This window comes from Choloepus didactylus, chromosome 18 (assembly GCF_015220235.1).
Source record: "Choloepus didactylus isolate mChoDid1 chromosome 18, mChoDid1.pri, whole genome shotgun sequence".
Taxonomy (NCBI): Eukaryota; Metazoa; Chordata; class Mammalia; order Pilosa; family Megalonychidae; genus Choloepus; species Choloepus didactylus.
Genome location: NC_051324.1, coordinates 75,253,116 through 75,266,583, shown reverse-complemented (window position 1 = coordinate 75,266,583; position 13,468 = coordinate 75,253,116). Strand labels below are relative to the sequence as shown.

The window sequence follows — 13,468 nt, the reverse complement described above, 5'->3', positions numbered from 1 at the left end:
CCAGAAGGAAAGCTGGAGGTCAAAAGATGGGAATGTATAAAACTGAATCCTATGGTGGGCAATGTCCATGATCAACTGTACAAATTCTAGAAATCACTTCCATGGACCAGAACAAATGTATGACAATACAATTAGAAGTTAATAATAGAGGGGCATATAGGGAAGAACTATATACCTATTACAAACTATATACTACAGTTAGTAGTATTTCAACATTTTTTCATAAACAGTAACAAATGTACTATACCAATACTACGAGTCAACAATTGAGGTGGGTTGGTTAGGGATGGGGAGGATTAGAGTTTCTTTTTCTATTTTTCTTTTTTCATCTTTCACTTTATTTCTTGTCTGGAGTAATGAAAAGTTTCTAAAAATTGAACAAAAATTAAGTGTGATGGATGCACAGCTGTATGAGGGTACCCAGGGGCAAGTGATTGTACGCTTTGGATCTTTGGATAATTGTATGGTATCTGAACAATCTCAATAAAAATGAAAAAAAAAAAAAAAAAAAACTATGGAAAGGGAGAAAAAAAAAGTAGCTGTAATTCAAAATTCCAAGTGAAGGGTAATTGTCAAAAAAAAAATCAATAAACCATTTTAAAACAAAAACCAAAAAACAAAAAAAAAGAATGTAAAGGACCTGTACACAGAAAACATTGCCAAAAGAAATCAAAGAAGACTTAAATAAATGGAAGGACACTTCGTGTTCATGGATTGGAAGATTAAACATCATTAAGATGTCAATTCTAGCCAAATTGATTTACAGATTCAGTGCAATCCCAATCAAAATTCCAACAGCTTGCTTTTGCAGAAATGGAAAAGCCAAGTTTCAAATTTATTTGGAAGTGTTAAGGAGGACCCTGAAGAGCCGAAAACATCTTGAAAAAGAAGAAAAAAGTTGGAGGACTCATACTTCCTGATTTTAAAAGCATGTTACAAAGCTAAGTGGTCAAAACAGCATGGTTTTAGCATAAAGATAGGTATATTAACTAATGGATCTGATTGAGAGTTCAGAAGTAGACCCTTACATCTTTGGTCAATTGATTTTCACAGGGCTGCCAAGTCCATTTAACTGCGTCAGAATAGTCTCTTCAACTATTGATAGTGCTGGGAGAACTGGATATCCATATCCAAAAGAATGAAAGAGGATCCCCATCTCATACCTTATATAAAAATTAACTCAACATGGACAAAAGACCGAAATAGACTTGTAGAAGAAAATATAGGGAGGTATCTTCGATATATTCTGGTAGGCGTTGGTTTCTTAAACTTTACCCAAAGCACAAGCAACAAAAGAAAAAAGAGATAAATAGGACCTCCTCAAAATTAAAAATGTTCATGTTTCAAAGGCTTTGTCAAGAAAGTGAAAAGGCAGCCTACCCAATGGGAGAAAGTATTTAGAAACCACGTGTCTTAAGGGTTTAATTTCCAGAATATATAAAAAAGATCCTACAACTCAACAATAAAAGGACAAACAACCTAACTGATAAATGGGCAAAAGATTTGAACAGATATTTTTCCAAAGAGGAAGTGAATAAATGACTAAAAAGCACATGGAAGGATGCCTAATATCACTAGCTATTAGGGAAGTACAAATTAAAACCACAAGGAGATACCATTTCACACCTACTAGAATGGCCACTATTGAAAAAAACGAAACTTCAAGTGTTGGCAAGGATGTGGAGAAATAGGAACACGCATTCACTGCTGGTGGGAATGTAAAATAGGGCAGCTGCTGTGCAGAACAGTTTGGCAGTTCCTCAGAAAGCTAAGTACAGAATTGCCACATGATCTGGCAGTCCTGCTACTAGGTGTGTGAAAGCAGGGACGCAAACACGTTTGCACACCGATGTTCATAGTGGTATTATTCACAGTTGCCACAAGATGGCAAGTGTCCATTGATGGATGCGTGGATAAACAGAGTGTATGGTACATACATATGATGGAATGTTATCCAGCAGTAAGAAGGAATGCAGTCCTGATGCATCTGGGAACATGATTGAACCCCAAAGACGTCATGTTGAGTGAAATAAGCCAGACATGAAAGGACAAATATTGTATGATCTCACTGATAGGAAGTAATTAGTAAAAGCAAACTCGTAGAGTTAAAATCTAGAATATAGGTTACCAGGAGTTAGAATGAGGGAAGGAAATGGTGAGCTGATGCTCACTTTGTGCAGAATTTTTAACTCGATCGATTGTAAGTATTTGGAGATGGATAGAGGTGACGGTAACACATTATTGTGAGCTTAATTAACAGCACTGAATCGTGCTTGTAAATGTGGTTGAAAGGGGAAGTGTAGGTTGTGCGTGTCACTAGAAGGAGAGCTAGAGGGTGAAACATGGGACTGTGGTTGATGAATGGTTAATAGTACAAATATAAAAATGTTCTTTCATGAACTAGAGCAAATGTGGGACACTATTACAAGGTGTTAACAATAGGTTGGTATATGGGGAAAAATACATCTATTGCAAACTATGGACGATACTTAATAGTAATATTTTAATATCTTTCATTGGATGCAACAAAGTTACCACACCGATGCTAGGTGTCAGTAATAAGGGGGAATAGGGGATATGAGGTTTTTCTTTCTGGAGTAATGAAAATGTTCTAAAATTGATTGTGGCGATGAATACACAGCTCTGTGACTATACTATGAGCCAGGAATTGTACGCTTTGGATGGATTGTATGGCATGTGACTATATCGCAGTAAAACTGCTTAAAAAAAAAAATGACAATGGGGAACCATTGCTGGTTTTAACCAGGGAACCCTATGTCTGGGTTTAGGTGTTGTTTTTTGCCTGGAGCACAGACTGGAGCTCTTGCTCGTTGTGAGGCTGCTGGGGTCTGAGCGCCGGCTCCACAGTTCCCCCTCCTCACAAGCCCCCGGGGCAGCAGCCAGACCTGAGTGTGTCCTCAGCCCGTGCGTGGAGCAGCCAAGTGTGTGACGGCTGAGAGCTCGAGTCCTGCGCGTGGGTGGACTTGGAGTCTGGTCTGCCCTTGGCCTCTGCCGGGCCACTGGGTGTCGGGGAGGTGGGCTGTGATAGGTGCCTTGGGCCTTCGCTTGCTCATAGGGGATGGGGACCCGCCTGCGGCACACGCCATCATAAGGACTAAACGGGACGTGCGTCCGGCGTGTGGCCCAGGCCAGGTGGGCAGTGGGCACCTGGGCGTGCTAGCTGTTGGTTCTGCAGGTGCTTCTTGACTGGACTGTTTCCTAAATGGTAGTTCTTTAAGAAACTTTGCTTGGGGATTTTTGGTTTTCCTTGTTTTATATCCTATGAAGTCGCAGACCAAGCTGCTGGTGTCACTTGTCACCCTTCTTGCCAGTTCTTTAAAGAGAAAAGTAATGCTGCAAGGATTTTATCTGCCCTCGCCAAAGCAACACGGCACCGTCCAGTCAGTGAGATTTGCTGTCGTCCTGGCGCAGAGCCCACTGTGCTTTGCCAACAAAGACATCGACCCAGGACTTCTCTTTGGTGTCTGGACGGTGGCACGGCTATAGCCTGGATGACAAGGCACCAGGGCCTCTGGATTCTGACACTCCCGGTGCCTTGCTCTGGGTGGAGGTGAAACTGCTGACACTTTGGCATCTGCCACACTTAGAATTGAGACATCTTCCTCCTCGCGTCTTCCTTCTGACATTTGCTAAAGCTCATAAAATGTAATTGCCTTTTAAAATGGTTCATAGAGCTAGGGATTGGCTGGCAAAAATAGTCGAGTGAAGGCATGGAGAGAGAGAAAAGTTACCTCTGTTTTGTCCCCCAGGGAAGGGGGGGGTGCAACACCTTTATTTTCTTGGGGAGCAGATAATGTCCGTTTTGGTAGTTAAATTTGAAAGAGAATAGCATGACACCAAAAAAAGAGAGGGGCATTTAACTAGAAAAATTCCCGGAGGGAAAGATTAAAGCGAACAGGTGCTGGAAAAATGTTTCTGCATATTAGAGCTTAATTAGATTTGAAGATGAATTCCAGATGGGCTAATTATGTGTGAGTTGTTGCAGGTTGTTTCTTGTAGGGGCAAGAGTGTATTTCTGGAAATGGTGATTTTGTCTGATTGTATTTGATTCCCATCTCCTGCCATCTCTCATCGATCTAGAGGCTGCCTCTTTGGGGCCTCACGATCCCGGTCTGCAGGCCCTGCTTCTCGGGCTGCCCCTGTCAAACCCTGCAAGGGCAGAATGCTGAGGCCCCTGCTGCCCCGAGTGCCCTGGAGACCACCACGCGGGAGGGGAGACTGTTCCCGCCCCCAATGGCTGGGGAGTACTCTGCGCTTCAGAAGGCGGCGCAGGGGGCAGGAACGCGCTGTGTGGTGGAGGTGGGGGCGTTCTCGTGGGGGTGAACATAGAGCCCACGGGCAGTGCTCCCCGGTAGCCAGCTGGTTTCGACGCGCTTAAGCCACTTGCTGGGAGGACGAAGGGGAAAGCTTTTTGGCAGCCCTCCAGGTTGTGGATAGAGAAAAGCTAAAGAGGATGTTTCCGTTTCCAAGGCTGCTCAAAGGAGATACCATGAAATGGGTTGGCTTTAAACAAGGGGGATTTATTAGCTTAGACCTTGAGGCCACAAGAAGGTCCAAATCAAGGCGTCATCAAGGTGATGCTTTCTTCCTTCCCAAAGACCAGCTGCCGGCATCCCAGGCTCCTCTGCTCAGCCATGGCGGCGTCTGCTGGTGTCCACATACTCTCCGGGCTCTCGTTGCTTTCAGCTTGCTTCCATGGCTTGCTTTCTGTCTCTGCATTCATTCTGTTTACAAAGGGCTCCAGTAATAGGAAGAAGACCCCTCCTGATCGAGGGGGCCACGCCCTAACTGAAGGAGCCTCCTCAGAAGGCCCTACACACAGTAGGTCGACACCCACAGAAGTGGGTTAGGTTTAAGAATCCACTTTCTAGAGTACAGATGTCTCCAAACCACCAGAGAATGTTGGGATGAAGCGAGATACATTTCAGACCAGAAACTTCCTAAGATTGAACAAAAGGAATGAGGTGCGATCAGGGTCTACGGACTTGGGCCAACCTGGGATTGGCTTGCAGTGACCACCCCAAGAGACAGCGAGGCCCCTGCGCCGTCCAGTGCCGGTGGCTGGCGGTGCCGCACCAGCCTGCACGCCTCGGGGAGGTCTGCTTGCCGCCCCGTCCGGTCCGAGAACTCTAATACTCTAACACATGCAAACCTTTATGTGAGGCTCTGTAATTGGGCATTATGGATGTATAATTTATTTATGACTCAGTGAATGATTGATATAACGTTAAGTGATGATTTAGCTAGAAAATATGACCCCCTCTTGCAGAATCTTTAATGAAAAGCGTCGGTTCTTGTGAATTTATTTCCAGAGCTCTGTTTGAACTCAGCATGTTTGACATAAATCAGATCTAATTGTCATTTTATGATTAATGAGCATATGCTGGCCGTTTTCCCCCCTTAATTAAACTTTATGTTCCTTGCATCTGACAGAGCAAAACAAGTTTAGACTTTGACAGCACAGCGGTGGGTTTTCTCTGTGTGTGTACACTCATTTGTGTGTGCATTTATTTTATTAGCATGTAAGTATTAACTTTCCATAAAGTCATGTTTTCAGAAGTGAGAATAATAAGGTTTTTAAGAGCTAGCATTCAGACCTGTGAGGTCTAAAGTGCTTGTAAAGGGCAGAAAGGGGACAGTTGAAGCTGGGGGAGGGGCCCATCCCACAGAAACTCTTCTGTGTCTCTGCCCATGGCCTCCCCTGTGGGCCAGGAGCACGGCTGCTCTGATGTTGTGACCACAACAAAGAGCTCCAAGAAATGATGGATGGTAGATTCATTGTAAAAAATATGCACGTGTTCCTTTCTGCTTTTCATACATCTATATGAGAAGTGTAATAATCGGAAAGGCTGCTGGCCAGCACGCTGACTGCGAGGTGCTTCACCTTTGATGGCTTCCTGTTGCAGGACATAGACAAGTTTGGCAACGAGATCACCCAGCTGGCCCGGCCCCTGCCCGTGGAGTACCTGATCATCGACGTGAGTGCCTGCTGTGATCGGGCGAGGGGGCTGGCTCCTCGGGGGGCGTGGAGGCCAGGTGCCAGGGCTGCCAGGCGGCGGCTCTGGCCGGGAAGGGGGCCTGTGTGGAGAGCCCTCTGCGTGGCACAGAGCCCGGCCCAGCCTGGGCACCGCATGGTGGTGGTTGAAGCAGCACGCTCCCAGCATTCTTGGAAAGCTCTTAATTTTAAGGGCTTTTTCTTTTACATCCAGCATTTTATTTCCTTGAGAGCAGCTTAGGTATTAACGGCCCCTATACTAACATGCAGGCACCTCTGAGAGGTGGCAGAGCCCAGCTGCCCAGTCCCCAGTCCCCAGGGAGCCCTGAGCTCTGGTCCTTGGCTGCGGTGGCCCCCATGTGTGCAGAGTGCTGCCCCCGTCAACACTCAGTGGCCGGGATCCGCACTCCTACTGGGCTGCGCTGTCCAGGACATACTGCACCTGCCACATCAGGGTGGGGCGAGGGGAAGCTGCCAGAGCCACGCGGTGCCCTGCTCTGTGCCAGCCTGTCCCAGAGTCTCAGATGCTTTTGCGGAGACATGACCACACGGGACCCAGCTGGCCTTCAGCCAAGGGGCAGGGCACAGTCCAGCAGCGGAAGCCAGGCCAGTCGCAGCCTGATGTGCCTCTGCGGTCAGTGCGTCACCACTCTGCTAGAGCACAGCCCAAGGGGGCAGGGCGCATGGCCTTGGCAGGATGCTTGTTGCCCCCACGACTGCAAGTCTGGGTAGTTCCTCGGCTGCATCTGGACTCAGCGTGGGCCTGTGAGTCGGGCAGTAAAATATCCCTGCGTTTGGAAGAGTGGGTTCCCATGAGCCGAGCCCATCGATGTTCCCTCCCAGTTGACAGCTCCAGAGAGTGCATTTATTGCCTAGGCTGTAAAGGCTTCTGTTTTTTAGGCCTCCTAGGGTGTGATTAAGGTGAAAACAGATTGATGGAACATCCACTTGGGAGGAGTCGGCAAGATTTAACACAGCTTTCTAAGGCCTTCTGCTCCTCCCACAGCCTCCCCCACCCTCTTCTCTTTTTATAGAGGAGCTCAGTTCTTGCCCTAGTAGGTTTCTCAGTGTTGAGGCTGCTCCTCCTATTTAGTTACGGGGTGAACGTCCACCCCAGGCTCCCACGGAGATGCAAACTGGAGCAGTCCCTTGAGGGTTCCAGCCTGAACCAGGGGCCTCCTGAGGGCCGTCCACCTCGGGACGGCCGTGTTGTTTCAGGAGGGAGGAGGGCAGCCAGCAACCCATGGCCTGCTAGACGACCACGAAGCAAGTGGACAGGAGAGGTTTCTGCGTGGACGACATGCTCACAGTCTTGCCGCCCACTGTGCATCTGTGGGCTTTATGTGCAGCCTGCGAACTGCGACTGGCGGCTCTTCCCAGATGGCCTCAGGTCTGACGAGCGCCTCTCCTCACCCACCTCACTTGCTGGCGACGTGCCCGTGGTTACTGACCCCCTGCCATGCTTCCCTCTCAGGGAGAGGGACAGGGCACCTCAGGCTCAGGGTCCACCCTTGTCTCTCTGGTGTGGACGGCTCCTTGGCAGCCTGGAGAACCCTAAGGGCAGCTGATGCTACCAAGCACTCGTTCCATGCCAGGCCTCTCTGCACATTTCACTTACCTGAACACAGGTGATCCTCTCAGCAGCTCTGGGGGGGCGCAAGGCTGGCAGATGAGGAAGGTGAGACGGGGCCATGCAGCTCGAGAACAGCACAGTAGCCCTCAGCGCCACCCCCCACCCCCGCCCCAGTGCTGCTCCACGGCCTTCTGAGACCAGCCGGGCCTCAGCTCATCCTTCAGAGCCTCTGGCGCAGCCACAACTGAATTCTGGGCCAGCCTGCAAACAGCTCGCTGCCTTTGCTGATGCAGCAAACAGAGAGAGGAGCATTTTCATTCTTTAGAAATAGTCCCGAAGGAACCAGAATAGCTACCCTAAATCTGGACGAGGTGTCATCTGCTGCTGCTGGAGTGTGATATTGCAGAGGAAAAGCTGTGTCAACCAAAGGGGTTGACAGCTGACACACGGGTGCTTTTGTGGGGAGGGGTGCCCACAGGAGTGAACACTGTGTGTGTATTGGTTCTTGCACACTCACCATTGTCCCTGTAGTGTCTGTTGATTGCCCGTGAGATTTAAAACGCCACATATCCTCTCTTATGAAAATGTGCCTAAGCCAGATGAAAGGACTTAGGCCCACCTTTAATATAAGCTTCTGGCTCTAGTTGGTCTTCAAGGAGAGCAGAAGAGCTGTACCCTGTGCTCCCCAGGGGCCCACGTGTTTTCATCCCTTCCTTGAAATACACACAGTTTCCTTGGGAGGGACTCCCTGGCACTTCACGTGGGCTTTGCAGTCTGGCTGGTGGTCACTGCACGTCCTAAAGCTGCCACTGACTGAGTCTGCAGGTGGCCTCCAAACCCAGGGATGTGCATTCGCAGCTCTTGCACAAAGTCAGCTCCAAGACTGCCCCATCCCTTCCCTGGTTTCATTAGCACAAATGAGAGGGCGAGCCAGGAGAAAGGGCAGTTGCCCAAAAAGACTCGGGGCAGAGCTCAGAGCGAGCGGTGCACAAAAGTGAGGCAATTTTACATATAAATGCTTTATTCTGTTTACCACGTTTCAGAGTTTCAGGAGTTTCCCTTAGGGCAGCACCACTAGTTAACTGTTCCTTCCGCGCAGAGCACGTGGCAGCTGTCAGAACTGTGGGAGGGGGCCTCCGAGTGCCGGCCGCGGCTGTCCATGCTCGTGTCCCGCAGCACAGTTCACCCCAGGCTTGTGTTTTGTTTATTAGATCACAACAACGTTCCCCAAGGATCCAGTTTACACTTTCTCTATTTCACAAAATCCATTTCCTATTGAGAACCGGGATGTGCTGGGTGAGACACAGGTAAGCACCTGTTTTTATAAACGTGATTTAAAGTAACTGGGGATTGTTTATCTAGTGCCAGAAAGGACCAGTCTTCAACTCCCCTGATTCATTCTTGTGACAAACCCCAGCCAGGCCTCTCTTAAGACGGTGGCCCGCTGTGATACCCAGTCTGGCGGGAGTGATGGATGACCACAAAGGCAAATCCCTGTAAATCCCCAGGCCTGTACATTCACCAGAAGTGCCATTCTCTGTTACCTCCATACTTTTCCCAAAATTTATTTTGTCACCTTGTGTCCTCTACCAACAACCTATTATTTGTTTGTTGATAAATGTATCTATTAGTGGAGCCAAGGACAGGGAAGATGGTTTTTCTTCACTGTTGCCACCGCCCCCCTCCTCCCACTGGTCTCGGTGTGGCCGACCCCTGGGACTGTCAGGCCTGCAGCACTGATCTGCAGCTCGGGCACGGCCTGCGCATTGGGCTGTGTCACATACACTCTCTCGTGTACATGTTTGTCCTTAAGGTACACTTGGTTGGACGTTTCAGAAGACAATTTGGTTAAACCGTATCGACATGGAGACTTTCTTGTCATGGGGTGGTTTGTTTTCAGGGTCCCTCTTGCTGCACATCAGCCTGGGGCCCTCTTGGGGGCACTGGGGCACTGAGGCACAAGGCCCATCTGGGCAGCACCTTGCGTCTGCTGCTCCAGGTCCTGCTGCGGATTTCCATCTTACATTGTCGCACCACATGTGCATGCACGCACACACACCACATTTCCTCGTCTCTCACTGTACTGCTCCCCTGGACCAACAGTGCAGACAGGTCCTTCCCCGAGGGGGCCTGGGGCCCTTCCAGCTGTGCTCTCCACCTGGAGCTGGGGCATCTGCGGTCGGGGGGTGTTTCCACCTGTTGGGAGGTGGCGCACATCTGGGTTGGCTTTACACACGTGCTTCCGCACACAACTTGTGTGTACAAATGTACTGAGAGTGTTTCCGGGAGAAGAGGCCAGAGGCTTATTGTGCAGCCCGTTAGCTCCCCCGTTTCTTGGACTTGTCAGTGATTGTAGAGAGGGGCAGATGTCGGCACAGCATCTCTTGGGTTGTGACGGGTAGGAAGGTGGCTCTCCTGGGTTGGCCCTGGGGGCCTGAGTGGGGTAGCCATGTCTGTTTCTTTCTCTCCCTTCCTTGTTGCTCTAGGACTTCCACAGTTTGGCCACTTATTTGTCCCAGAATACCTCGTCTGTGTTCCTGGACACCGTCTCAGATTTCCACCTCCTGCTCTTCCTGGTCACCAACGAGGTCATGCCCCTGCAGGTGTGGAGCACGGGAGCCCCCAGCACCTGGCTTTGGCGGTCCCTGGGGGGGCTGCAGAGAGGAGCCATTCCTGGCCTTGCCCTTGCTGGGAACCAGAGAGCGGGGCTGGGGGCTGGACCCAAGCTTGTTTCCTGTCCAGCCAACGCCCGGACAGCAGCTCTCCACAGGCGCTTTGCTGGCAGAAAGAAACGCTGCCTTTTTTTTTTTTATTTTAATTGATTGCATTTTCATAGAAACGATTTTCGAAGTTTCTGTGTCCTTCATGACGGAGGATGGGTTTTGTTTGTTTTTTCAGGAATCACATGGAATGCAGAGATGCTTTAGCTGTGTGTCATCTACCATGGATCATTAGAAATCCCACAAATTAAAAAGCCCTACTCTAACACTTTCAGAATTGGAGCCTCTGCTTTTTTATTGCTTTCTCTCCTTCCGAATCAACTTCGGTTTTATTGCCTTGGCCCGGAAGGCCTGGCAGGCTTCCAGGCAGAAGTGCAGAGCTGCACAGCTGGCACTTTGAAGACACTGGGGGAGTGGAAGGAGCCAGTGTTCTCAGCAGGCGGGTGCTTTGAGAGCACGGGGACAGCAGGTGGCTGGGCAGGGAGACCCTCCCATTTCATGTCGTGGGTGGTCGTCTGCCTTGGCCCTTTCCTGTGTGAGGCCAAGAAAACGCCGGAGAGAAAGGAACGAGTTCTTTCTGAGCCGTTGAAAGCTCTGGTCAACATCTTTCCTTGGTGGCAATGGCCAGATGGAGTCAAGGCTCTGCCTGGCCCTGCTCCTTGCATCAGGTACCCTGCACTGCTCTTTTCCCACTGGGTTGATCCTGCATCAGCCCATGACTCTTGGCATGGTTTTTACTGCCCCACTAAGCCCAGCTCAGCACTGCCCACCTCACCAGACAGCTGGCAGAGGGCTCAGCTACTCTCCTTAATCTGCTTTCTTGCTAGGACGGTGGCGGAGAGTTTTCAGTCACCTGTTAGATGCCGGGAGCCCCTGAAGGCTTTCTCATTCTATAAACTGTTTTAATCCTCTGCATTTTTACCCTGGAGGCCTGAAATACTGAGTGCATTTTTTTTAAGACTTGATCCAGGACATAAAGAGGTGGAGGGGGGATCACAGCCCCCAGCCACTGTCCACTGGCTGAGCCTTGGGGCAGGAGCTGGGGCCTCTGTTCTCTGCCCTGGTGACAAGGAAGTGCCATGTCCAGCTTGGGGCGCTCTGAGAAGGACTTGAAATGCGGCTTAATTTAGCACTTGAGTTTTTAGAACCAGGTGTGTGGTGGTTTGTGTGTCATAGTGACAGGCTGTGGAATTTTTTAAATTCCCTCCATGGTGTGTCTGGATGTTGGGAAAGAAGAAACCTGTAGCCAAGAGTTGCTCTCCCTTAGGCAAGACAGGTTGGAAGCTTCCTTTCTGGTTGCTTGCAGGACAGCATCAGCTTACTCCTGGAGGCTGTGAGGACCAGGAACGAAGAGCTGGCGCAGACGTGGAAGAAGTCCGAGCAGTGGGCCACCATCGAGCAGCTCTGTGGTGAGTGCCCCCCACCCTCAGTCTCCAGGGGCCTTGCCGCTCGCACTCTTGCTCCCCAAGACTGCGTGCTCGTGCTCGGGCACTTGCAGTTAGGCCCTGGGATCCTGAGTCCAGGTGCATTCTGTTAGGCTCCATGGGGAATGGAATGGACACAAACCGAACTTGCCTGCCAGGGAACACTGGTTTTATTACTGAAGTAAAGCCTGTGTCCTGTAGAAGTCACACACACATCTTAAGTATAGAGCTGTGTGGGTTTTATAAACGTACACACCCAGATCAAGTCATTGTTCCAGACAAGCAAACCTCATGTTTCAGTAAGTACTGAGAATTCAGGATCTTTTTGGTCCCCTCAGGCATTGATTTCCCCAGCAGTCCTCTGTTAGAGCTTTGTGTGTTGGTGAGGGGAAGAGGCATCCAGCACGCGTGTTCCTCTGGCCAGCAGTGCATGTTCTAGCGCAGGCTACGGGGGCCTCGCGTCTCAGCAGCCCCGGTCGACAGGCTTGGCCGGTTCCCTGCCCTGAGGAGTGCGTTGGGACTTGAGGAGATGACGTGGCAGGTGGCCGTGGGAGCCTTTTCCCTGTGCTCTGAGAAGAACCAGAACGCCTCATTAAACCAGTCTTGAAGATGCTTAGAAAGACGTGTTTATACCATTTTCTCAATCCCTTGGGTGTGTACTTGAGCCAGAATTAGCCAGGAAACACCTCATTGGTATCTTAAGTCATAAAAAACTTAGAGGAAACAGCGTTCTTTGTCTTTCTTGATACTAAAATACCGAGCGCACTGTCTTCAGGATGTCAGTATTCATTGTTACGCTTTTTGCCAAGTTTTCTCCTTGTATAGTTAAGTTTTGACACCCAAGCCAGCGGCATGGCTGGCTAGACCTTTCCTTTTACTTCTCCCGACTCCTGCGCAGTGTTCTAAAGCTGACAGAGGAGCACGTGTCCCCCACCTTCCCGGGGACGGGCCTGCTCTGCCGTCGGCTGCCCACCACCCGGGCCCCTCCTGCCTGGTGCTCTTCCCCAGAATTAGTCCCAGGTCCTTCGTGTAGAAGCATTGGGTGCTTTAATGTTTGGAGCCCTTCCTCTTGACCCAGGAAGAGTTCCGAAGGAGAGACTGGTCAGCACTGGGAGGCCGGGAGGGCGCGAGAAGCTCCACCTGGGCCTGACTGGAGGGGAGTTTGCCTGGGGGCTCTTCCGGCCACACGATGGCCAGGGCGGGGGTGGGGTGGGCGGGATCTGAAAAGAGACCAGTGTGAGCTTTTAGGATTTCCTTGCTGTCCCTACCAGAAGCTAATGGAAGCTGGAGAGCCCAGGGGAGCTGGGCTCTCCACACACACACCCCCAAACCCCCTCCCCACACATAGACCCGGTCTCGGTGTGAAGGATCCTAGTCCTGAGCCGAGCAGCGCTCTGAGGGCAGGGGGCTTGCAGCCCCTGACTGCAGCTTTGCTTGCTTGGTAACTCATGAGGGTTAAGCCCCATCAATTTAACTATTCTGCTCATGAAATGCAAATCAGGACGCATCCGACTGGTACCAGGAATGAATAATGGGGCACCACTTCCCAGAGCATCGCAGAACGTGAATTACCTGGGAGTAAGCGACAGGAAAGCTGTTTGAGGCAGCCGCAGGCTGAATGCCAAGGCGCTGCCGAAACCAGAACAGGGCGCCTAGAAAGCTGTGCCTTGTCTCCGGATTAGAAGACTCAATACATTTTTCATAGGTTGGTTTTACCCATGTTTCCGAATGCAAT

The 13,468-nt window shown here is 50.1% G+C and overlaps 1 protein-coding gene across 1 annotated transcript in view; it reads left to right on the top strand.

Moving 5' to 3' along the window:
- The window catches only part of NPLOC4 (NPL4 homolog, ubiquitin recognition factor), an 82,354-nt gene that overhangs the window by 61,266 nt on the left and 7,620 nt on the right, over positions 1-13,468 (top strand). Inside the window, exons 13-16 of the mRNA XM_037810694.1 lie at positions 5,928-5,999; positions 8,801-8,896; positions 10,076-10,192; positions 11,616-11,718. Coding sequence (XP_037666622.1) covers positions 5,928-5,999; positions 8,801-8,896; positions 10,076-10,192; positions 11,616-11,718 — 388 coding nt within the window. The remainder of the gene's footprint in view (positions 1-5,927; positions 6,000-8,800; positions 8,897-10,075; positions 10,193-11,615; positions 11,719-13,468) is intronic.